Below are 10,558 nucleotides of genomic sequence, written 5' to 3'. Positions count from 1 at the left end.
TGAGCGTGCATAAACAGTATATCACGATTCACGACATTGCGGAGCATAGATCGGTTTCCCTACGCCGTTTTTAGCGACATGTCTGTCTCCGGAGCTTGACGCAGATATATAGTCTTACTCGACAGAGCCAGCTGAGGCAACTGAAGTTGACTTTACATCCCTGCAGCAGTGTTTTCTTCCTTCTGGCAGCTGCCTTTGCAGCTGGAGCAAAGAATGAAAGTGTTTGGCTTGCTGACGGTCGTAGTTACAGAGCGTGCAATTTGGAAACGGCTGGTAATATTCAATCGTCTTCTTTTATGAAGCTTGTAAAGATACGTCTCAAGGATTCGTGGCATTTAATTATTCTGACGGGCTACTGATGTACTGCAATGGAAAAGAGTGGAGATCGCTTAGGGGCGAAAGTTCTGCATCTGGAAATACAAAAATCAATCCCGGAAAATCATGCAAAGACATAAAGCAAAAGGATCCAAATTTGCCCAGTGGAGTCTATTGGATAAACCCGGACTCGTCCTTATATCAAGGAGCATTTCAGGTCAGAAAACACAGCTAAAAGAAGATCGACATTGATCAGCCCTTCTTTCTAAAAAGGTGTATTGTGATATGACGACGGCTGGTGGAGGCTGGACTATGTGCTATACCACTGACTCTGCCGTGAAATTGAAGACGGAAAAGACGTACAATCCACAAAAGCCGTATGGAACAAGTGGCTATAGAGCTGATTGCAGTAGCATTCCCGGGAGTAGCAATAAGTATGTAAAACGGTATCCACTCTCTGTCTTCTACCTGTAGTTCAAAGAAGTCCGCTATGTTGACCATGACGCAGGTGGACTTTCTGCTTGGTTTACTAAAAACACCCATGGATCTATAGTCACAAGAACCACAGACTACAATGTACCAGGAAATACCTATGGTTTCTGGGCAGGACATGGCGCCGCTTCAACGCAATATCGCTATCAATTTTTGATGTGTGATAATTCTGACGATTCAAATAATCGGTTTTATCCAGGATACTTTGTGAGCGGCTACACAGACTGCTACAAAAAGTGTAACAGCTGGTGTGGTGACTATGCAACTCCACATTACCGAACAGACGGGGATTTTGGCAGGAACAAGTATGATGGAATTGCATTTGATGTAAATGGAGCCAAAAATCTGGGAAAGAAAAGAATGTCCGTTGGAATCCGTCTGTAGAAACATCAATTGTCTGTTATTACCTTTTGTCAGAATGCATGGCGCAGTTCGCACTTACCCTAGCCGCACCAATTGGTTCGATCAAATGATACATACAACTGCAAAAACTCTACACTTACTCTTTGCCCAAATTTTCAGCATCTACAATTCATCGCATTCAATCAGCTCGCACTAACATCTACTTTGCGCCGAAACATTTCAAACTCGTGCAACACTGTTTCATACCCCACACTTACGCAAGCAAACGGTCGGATCGTTCGGCTCTTTGCCGGGATCACGGAAAAAGTCTGCAAGGCACTTTTCACATCGATCGCCGGTGGTGTTGTGCTCGCAATCGACGCACACGCAGCCTCTTTGCTCGTCGTACGCGCAACGGTCGCTGTGACCGTAGCAGAAGCACGACTCGCAAATGTCGGTGTCACATCGCCTCCCAGTAAATCTCCTTTTGCAATCGCAAAGTCCGGTTACCTACAGTCGACTGTAGAACTAGGCATATGAGCGCCGCGTTACTTTTCTTACATTGTCGCAAATTGTGCTATTCGACCCAAACGACGCGCAGTCGCACGGTTGACAATTACCGCCGTGCGATGCATCAGCAAAGAAGCCTTCTTGGCACGACTCACAGGAGAGCCCCTCGTATCCAATGTTGCACGTGCAGTTCTCGGTAGCATTCGCTCGGTTCAGTGTTACATTGTCGAGTAAAACCTCGAAACAGATATCCTACATAGTACACAAACCGTTCAGTTAATTAGAAACATTCTCTTGCCCTTATCTCTTTATCCATACTTCGTACATCCAAATTTGCAGTTCTTTAAGATCCCCAAGAGTATTCAAAAGTTCTTCCTTTGTGACAGGTCTATGAGATCCTCTATCGGAGTCGCTTTTATAGAAGAAATTTGATTCGATCATTTTAATCTACAACAGCTGAGTGATAAAAGACAAGGTTTCCTTTCTTCTTGCACGTACTGTGAATGTTTGGGAGGGAATATTTGGGTAGTTACCGATTGGAGGGTTACTTGGAAATGAGTAAGATAAAAATTCGGAAACATTTCCTCCCTTCAGCCTCACACTATCATTAGACAACGGAGGTTCGCCACAACGCAAGTCCAAACCTAAATCAAAAGTGAAAAGCTGGCCATATGATGCGAGTTGATTCCCAAGATACTTGGGAGGAGCAGAAAAAAATTCGTAGCAACAATTGAACAAAAAACCTTGCCTGTCAAACACAGAACGTGAGTAGAATTCCTAAGTAACTTCACATTACCGATCGCGACGGGCCGAGTTTCGGTTTGCTCCATTGTTATAAAGGAAAGTCCAGCCTTCATTGTCCACGTCAAACGTGGACGTAACCGCCAAAGTCGGGATTTCTCTCAACGAGCAGCCGTCGGCATGTTCATTACAGAAACAATTACGGCAAGCGATCCCAGAAAAACGACCAAATCCGTAAAATCCCTTTTGGCACCGATCGCACGTCACGCCGGTGACGCCGTCAACGCAGTCGCACTGACCCGTCACCTTATCGCACGTCAAATTGCCGCCGGTGCCGACCGACGAACAGGTGCACGGCGAGCAGCCGTTCGAAGTCAGATTAAAATATCCGTCACGACATCCGCCGTCGCATTTAGCTCCTTCGACGCCGGTTTTGCACGTACACGCGCCGGACTCGTCGCACGTCGAATCGACGGAGAACTGCGCGTCGCAGTCGCACGGATCGCACGCGGGGTAATTGAAAAACGAAGCGGCGCATCGGTCGCATTTCTCTCCGCTAAAATTCTCCTTGCACACGCACTCACCGGTTGTTGAGTTGCATGGGCCCTTTGGATTGGTTCCCGCTCCAGAGCAATTGCAGACTAAAAGCCGTTTCAATATATACAAAGTACGCTGACGGTTTAGTCTTACCCAGACAGCCGTTAGACGAATCATAGAAGCCGTCTCCGCAGGCGTCACAGATTCGGCCAACAAATCCAACAAGGCACGAACAATTACCAGACACCTGTATGCACACATAATCGGCATTAGCACAGCTTTAGACACATGAGGTACAGTAGTTCTACTTTGTCGCAAACGATGCTGTTCGATCCGAGAGGGCGATTGCACATGCACGCTTGGCAAGAACCGCCAGACGTGGCGTCACCGAAGAACCCGTCTTCGCACTCTTCGCAGAAATTGCCCACGGTGTTATTCGAGCAGTTCATGCAAACGCCCGTTAGTGGATGGCAAACGAACGAATGACCGTTACACTCGCAAGGAACGCACGGAATCGATTCATTGCCATTTAGCACTTCTCGCTTGAAACCAGACTTGCACAAATGACATCTTTCTCCAGTGAAATTATCCTTGCAAAGGCACTCGCCGGTTGTCGAGTCGCAAGGGCGCGACGGATTGGTTCCCGCTTCAACGCAATCACAGGCTATACAAAAACATGCGTATACTATTTGCTAATTAAATGACTCTATTAATTAACCTTGACAGCCCGAGCTGGTCACGTTGAATGAATTGTAACTGCACGCTGAACAAGTTCGCCCAATCACGCTATTAGCACAGTCACACTGACCGCCGAATGGATCGCACAAGTTAGAATTGTTTGCACCGACGGAATCACAGTTACATTCTGCAAGACACTGACTAAAGCCTTTCTAACTAGTCCGTGAGATTATTGTTTTACCAAATGTTCCGTCGAATAGCCAACCAGATGCTCGGACGGTGAATGGTTCACATGCAGGACTACTTGGCGGACCTAGCTCAGTGATTCTGTCGGCATAGCAACCAGGAAAAACAAAGACCTCATTGTTTGTAACATCACTACCGAATTCTGGCATCAAGAGCGCCTATTAATCTAAGTCAACACGTTTAGGCGTTTGAGAATGAATAATAAAATACCGCATCTAGACACCAATCTGAAGGTGCGCCTGTTTGCGTAATCGTGAAAATGATTGTGTCACTGGCTTCAAGGCAAAGGTCGGGTGCGACATCAATGATATCAATCGCAGTAGAAGTCAGAGTAAATTCGTTTTGAAATAAATCTTGTCCGCTGACTGAAGTCGCACCGCAAGAGTAGTTGCTGTTTCCCTCTCTCGTCACAGCAAAATCAACGTTTCCAGTGTCCGCATCAGCCTAATCTGGTACATAGTACATACTGACATGTGAAATGCCAATTAACTTACCGAATAACGCAGACGAAGGCGATAGCGAATGGTTTGAAGTGGAACTTGAAGCCTTATCGTCGCTTTGTCTCCGACAGCCTCAAACTGGGCGCATGCACTGCCAGACAGCATTGACGAGTCGATGGGAGAGACAGGTTTGGGACCCTGAGAAAAAAGTGATACAGTGAACAAAGAAAAAAGACGACCCACCATTAGCTGAGCGTCTTCTCCTTCGTAAATAATCCATTCCAGCCCGGGAACATAGAAGGAGGGCAAGACTTGCTCGCAATCTTCACCGTGGAAGCCGCGCTTGCATCCGCATTGCCCAGTTTCTTTGTTACATAGCAAAGGAGACGTCGTCACTGAAGAACAAACGCAGGGCTCGCAGCCGTCTCTTGCCAAGTTGAAAAAACCGTCCTAGTTATTAAAATCAAGTTATTCTGATCTAAATGGAATGAAAAGAAGCGTTTACCTTGCATACGGTGCACTTGTCACCTTCCACGCTGGCCTTGCAAGTGCACGTTCCGTCCATTTGATTGCATTTGAGGAACGACTCCGGATCGGTTCCGTTTTCAAAACAGTTGCAGGCTGCAAAATTGTACGATGAGAAAACGAGTAGGGCTATGAGCAACCCACCTTGGCATCCTACTACGGAAGTGAGGTTGAAAAACTGGTGTTCACACTCTGAGCAGGTTCGCCCAATAACGCGATCAAAACAGTCACATTGGCCGCCGAATGCTTCACACGTGTTGGAATCGTTTGCGCCAACCGCGTCACAGCTACACTCTGCATAGCAAGAAAAATAGTGACTTTTCAAGTACAACTAAATAGAGTTTTACCGAAGGCTCGTCCAAATAGCCAAGCAGCCGCTCTAAAAGTGAATGGTTCACATGCAGGATACCTTGGCGGACCCAGCTCAGTGAGTCTGTCGGTATAGCAACCAGGAAAACCAAAGATGTCATTGTTTGTAACATCGCTACCGAATTCAGATTGCAACGGCATCAAGAACGCCTATAAATCTCACTCAGTTTACGTTTGAGAATGAATAATAAAATACCGCATCAAGACACCAATCTGAGGGTGTCCCTGTTTGCGTAATCGTGAAAATGATCGTGTCATTGGCTTCAAGGCAAAGGTCGGGTGCGACGTCAATGACATCCGCCGCAGTAGAAGTTAGGGTAAGCGCGTTTTGAAATAAATTTCGTCCGCTGACTGAAGTCGCACCGCAAGAGTAGTTGCTGTTTCCTTCTCTCGTCACAGTAAAATCAACAATTCCAGTGTCGGCGTCAACCTGTTCCAGCGCAAATAGTAGATAATGAATGGCGCATAACATGCCATTAACTTACTGAATAACGCAAACGAAGACGATAGCGAATCGTTTGAAGTGGAACTCTGAGTTGAAATGAAGCGACGTTTTCAACAGCCTTAAATTGCGCACACGCTCGCCCGGAAATATCAGATGGATTTGAGGGAGTGACGGCTTCAGGACCCTGTGAGAAGAGAACAAGAGTGACACAATGGCGGAAGAAGAAATGCACAAGCACCATTAGCAGAGCGTCTTCTCCTTCATAAATAATCCCTTCCAAGTTGGGTACGTAAAATCCTGGCCTGATTTCGGTACACGTTCGACCTTGCAGTCCATCAGAGCAAGGACATTGTCCCGTTTCCTTGTTGCAAGTCAGACTCGTTGACGTCAAAAGTGAACAACCGCACGCCGTGCAGCCGTTGGGATCATCGCCACGCAATCGAAAGAATTCATCCTAGAATTCATAATTACTTTGTTCGTTGATCTGAAGTCGCTATCTACTTGGCAGGTTGTGCATTTGCTGCCCGGCTCCACGTTCGCCTTGCACTCGCACCTCCCGTCCATCTGATCGCATTCCAAACGCGAATCAGGATTGGTCCCATTTTCAAAACAATTGCAAGCTGGACATAAAAAAATTCAACGTAATCTAGTGGAGCAATTCGAAGTCACCCTCGCATCCCTTTCCCGAGCTGAGATTAAAGAATTGGTATTCGCAACGCGAACACGTTCTCTCGTTGACGTGCTCAAAGCAGTCACACTGTCCGCCGAACATCTGACAGACGGCAGAATTGTTTGCTCCATCTGCACTGCAATCGCATTCTAGAAAAGATCGACGTCAGGTAACTTTATCTAATATGGAGATGCTATACCGAATGCTCCGTCAAATAGCCAACCAGCTGCTCGAACGATGAATGGTTCACATGTAGGATTACTTGGCGGACCCAGATCAGTGAGTCTGTTGCTATAGCAACCAGGAAAAACAAAGATGTCGATACTTGTAACATCACTGCCGAATTCTGATTCCAACGCCATCAAGAGCGCCTATAAATCTCACTCAGTTTACGTTTGAGAATGAATAATAAAATACCGCATCTAGACACCAATCTGAAGGTGCGCCTGCTTGCGAAACCGTGAGAATGACTGTGTCATTGGCTTCAAGGCAAAGGTCGGGTGCGATGTCAATGACATCAGCCGCAGTAGAAGTCAGCGTAAATTCGTTTTGAAATAAATTTTGTCCGCTGACTGACGTCGCACCGCAAGAGTAGTTGCTGTTTCCCACCCTCGTCACAGTAAAATCGACGTTTCCAGTATCGGCGTCAGCCTATTCCAGCATGTAGTACATATCAACGTATGAAATGCCATTGACTTACCGTATAGCGCATACGAAGGCGATAGCGAATCGTTTGAAGTGGAACTTGAAGCCTTATCGTCGCTCTGTCTCCAACGGCCTCAAATTGGGCGCACGCACGGCCAGACAGCATTGACGGGTCGGAAGGAGTGACCGCTTTGGGACCCTTGTCACATAAAAAAAAGAAACTAGCACAGAAGCAATAAAACGCTTTAGAGAAACAGAAGCACCATTAGCTGAGCGTCTTCTCCTTCATAGTAGACGCCTTCCAAATTGGGCAGGAAATACCCAGACATGACTTGATCACACGTTTGGCCTGTCAATCCGCTTTTGCATGAGCACTGACCAGTCTCTTTATTGCAAACTGAAGACGTTGATGTAATACTCAAACACGGACAGGCTTGACAGCCATCTGCTAAACTGGTGCTCAATCCAAAAAATTCATCCTAAACCCCAGCAAATAAATTCGTATAACAACCAACTACAGAGCACCTTCCCGTACCTTGCACGTGTCGCATTTTCCTCCCGGTAAAACGTTGCTCTTGCAGGTGCACGCGCCACTGAACGGCTCACATTCTCCAATGGAAGTAGGGTCCGTTCCATTCGGAGAGCAGCCACATTCTACGCGTAAACCTTGACGGTTCACAGCAGAGGGGATTCTAAGTTGTCTCACCGATAGCTCCTCCAAACAACCAAGCAGTTACTTCAATAGAGAACTGCAGGCAGTCACCCGTGGGTGCAGTTAATTCGGTGGTTCTAGGGATATAGCAGCCCGGGAATGAAAACACAGCCAAGGCGACTTCTGACGAAGCAATTATAACGTCCTGGATGTCAGCTTGCAATGGAATCAATACGACCTATTGACAGTTCGGATTATTGTACTACCGGTAAACGAAATGCGAAACTTACAGAGTCCACACACCAATTGGCGGGTGCTGTCAAATGAGACACAGTAACAGTGATTGTATCGCTCGCTTGAAGGCAAGTCCCAGCAGCTTGGATTTCAATGAAATCACTGGATGCTACAAGTGTGAATAAAGTATCCAACACGTTCTGTCCGCTGACAGAATCGCCTGAGGGGCATGAATAGTTGCCACTTCCTGATCTTGTTACAGTAACTTCAACTCCGCCGGTATCAGCATCCGCCTATTACTTCACATACTAAAACAATGAGGAAAAAGTCAAACGATATTACAGAATAGCGAAGGACGAGCCGATAGCGAATAGTTCGACGCGGCACTGGAATCTCAAACACTGCCTTATCGCCAACGTCGCCAAATCGCGAACAACCGCTTCCGGTAAACGGCGTAGAAGGATTGAGTTCAATTTCAGCTCCCTAGAGCCCCCAATCAGCCCATGGGAGCGGTAGCAACGTCTTACCGATAGAATGGCAAACTCTCCTTCGTAAATAATTCCCTCGATGTCGGGAACGAAAAACCCGGGCAGGATTTCGTTGCATCGCGATCCGTTGAGACCGGGTAAGCACAAACAAGCTCCTGTATCGACGTCGCATATTGACGACGACCTTGTCAGCGTCGGACAGTCGCACGCCGTGCAACCGTCGCTATTCGTGCTCGATAGACTGTGAAATCCAGGCTGGAGCAGAATACAGATAAACGCGCTACTTCCCAACGTTGTTCCGTACCTTGCACGTATTGCACCGCGGGCCCATAACGTTCGTTTTGCACGCGCACTCGCCGGATATTTGATCGCAGACGACTCGACTCGTCGTCGGACTTCCCGAACACGATATCGTACCATTCAAATCACAGTCGCACGCTAAATAAAATGAAAAAAAAACTTGAGCATGATTTCTCCTCCTTGTCTCTTACATTCGCATCCGGCCACCGCGTCCTGAATCTTTCCAAAACCGCACGTACAGTTCCGGCAAAAATCGCCTTCGACGTTTGGGTGACAAATGCAGTTGCTCGCGTTACACGCTTTCGTGCCAAAACCGTCACAATTGGAGCATTCTGTAAAGAGAAAGCTTGGCCTCGTGCAGCGTACAGTACAACGCTTGTCTAGCTCGGAGAACCCACCTATGCAAACTTGCAAATCTTTTAGACTTGTCGTCGGATCGCGGAAGAAGTTGGGAAGACAGCTGTCACACCAATCGCCCGTAGTGTTGTGCTTGCAATCGACGCACACACCAACCCCCTTAGCCTCGTCGTACACACAGCGATCAGCGTGATCGTGGCACTCGCACGCTAGTGCAGAAAACGATAAAGTCTCTAGAGCCATACGAATCGTTCTCTCACGCACCTTCACAAGGATTCGCGTGCGACGAGTTTCCTCGACGAAAAGGCCTATTGTTGAAGAGCGGCAGACATCGATCGCAGTTAGGTCCAGCCGTATTATGACCACACACGCATTTATCCGTTATCTAACAAAATCAAAAACAAATAGAAAAAATATTGATTATTAAACGCTCTTCCGTATACCCTATTCGACTCGTCGACGACGCATTCGTTCGAGTGGCCGTAACAGTAGCAACGAGCGTCGACTTCCCACTCTTCGATAGCGTAATAATAGCCGGCAAACGTTTGCTCGCTGGGCGACACGAAAACGTCGCCGCGCGTGTCCAAGTCGAGAAAACGCGCTCGCAGATTCGTAACGAGAGTATGCTCGACGACTAGTGCGACGTCAAATCGATTCGTCTCGTACCGAAACCCTGCATCGAACGTAACCTAAAACACGGATTAACGGTTAAAAAAATAGACAAAGGTCCTGTTACTGTTCCCCCCGTTTCGGGGTCTTGGAGGTGCGTATCTTCCTGAATGCAAAAGGCAATCGTGTTCTCGCTTTCGTTGGGCAATTCAGATCGCATTCGCTCGACAATGGTCGTAAATCTGCCGCAATTGGCCGCGTAATATTGAAGAGGCGTCCACGTCGTTCCGTTGTTGTTCGACTTTTCGAGTATCATGAGCTCGGGTCGATACGTATTGAAGGTAATAACGGATCGATCGATTTGGAATTTTCCACCGAGACTCACGCTCACGTTCACCATCTCATTGAGCGCGTCTTTGAACGTCGTCGCTTGCCAGAACGTCGAGAAATTGCCGTCGACGGCGAAATCTCCGGGGTGGACGTCGTCTCCCGACGTTTCATTGCAAGTCAGGCATTTTATCAACGCTGTTTGCCTGTAGGGAGGACAGTAGAGATTCGGTGGATTTCCGCACGTCGACGTGGCTGAGAATTCCGCGGCGACGTTCGACGTTTCCGGAAAGAGGCCGGGTTCGCTTGAAATCGTCGAAAGCGGCGCTAGAAACAGAATAAAGAGAACGGCGACGAGTTCCATTGTGATAGGAACGCGTTATTTATAACGCAAGCGTATGAAACATACGTAGAGAGCTGATTACCGATTTCCGTTTTTTCCGCTGCGATGAGTGGAGACCCACGGCGGTGTTGCCGTCTACCGAAACGGTCTATATCATCTTCGAGAAGGGATGTGATCGAAAAGCGTCCAGGATTTCACTGTGACGAAGGAAAAAGTCAAAATGGAAACAAAACATACAGAAGCGAAGTGAGCATGCGCGACGAGCGCGTGTAGAGCGGCAAAAAAAATTCTCC

The 10,558-nt window shown here is 47.4% G+C and overlaps 2 protein-coding genes and 1 pseudogene across 2 annotated transcripts; 1 reads left to right on the top strand and 2 right to left on the bottom strand.

Moving 5' to 3' along the window:
* The first annotated feature begins 251 nt into the window (after positions 1-251).
* On the top strand, positions 252-1,329 carry LOC136190894 (uncharacterized; annotated as a pseudogene).
* LOC136191352 (laminin subunit beta-2-like) lies at positions 1,284-5,667 on the bottom strand. The gene is made up of 15 exons (XM_065979675.1): positions 5,392-5,667; positions 5,174-5,345; positions 4,807-5,120; positions 4,545-4,751; positions 4,356-4,499; positions 4,072-4,305; positions 3,857-4,019; positions 3,656-3,802; positions 3,246-3,601; positions 3,091-3,184; positions 2,456-3,041; positions 2,158-2,407; positions 1,978-2,106; positions 1,711-1,911; positions 1,284-1,659 (listed from the first exon to the last, which is right to left on the bottom strand). Exons 1-15 carry the CDS (start codon positions 5,665-5,667, stop codon positions 1,411-1,413), a joined length of 3,522 nt encoding a protein of 1,173 aa, XP_065835747.1. The 3' UTR covers positions 1,284-1,410.
* A 4-nt stretch (positions 5,668-5,671) lies between these two features.
* On the bottom strand, positions 5,672-10,286 carry LOC136191351 (laminin subunit beta-1-like). Its single transcript, XM_065979674.1, has 19 exons — positions 9,723-10,286; positions 9,430-9,675; positions 9,251-9,371; positions 9,028-9,195; positions 8,821-8,961; positions 8,634-8,767; positions 8,369-8,584; positions 8,184-8,324; positions 7,898-8,134; positions 7,662-7,845; positions 7,491-7,609; positions 7,219-7,434; positions 7,011-7,154; positions 6,728-6,961; positions 6,510-6,681; positions 6,310-6,459; positions 6,142-6,260; positions 5,879-6,094; positions 5,672-5,824 (listed from the first exon to the last, which is right to left on the bottom strand). The coding sequence occupies exons 1-19, from the start codon at positions 10,284-10,286 to the stop codon at positions 5,672-5,674; spliced, it is 3,675 nt and encodes a 1,224-aa protein (XP_065835746.1).
* Between the last annotated feature and the right edge of the window lie 272 nt (positions 10,287-10,558).

Source organism: Oscarella lobularis, chromosome 9, assembly GCF_947507565.1.
Source record: "Oscarella lobularis chromosome 9, ooOscLobu1.1, whole genome shotgun sequence".
NCBI lineage: Eukaryota > Metazoa > Porifera > Homoscleromorpha > Homosclerophorida > Oscarellidae > Oscarella > Oscarella lobularis.
The sequence above is the reverse complement of the archived record's forward strand: the minus strand, read 5'-3'. Positions and strand labels throughout refer to the sequence as shown.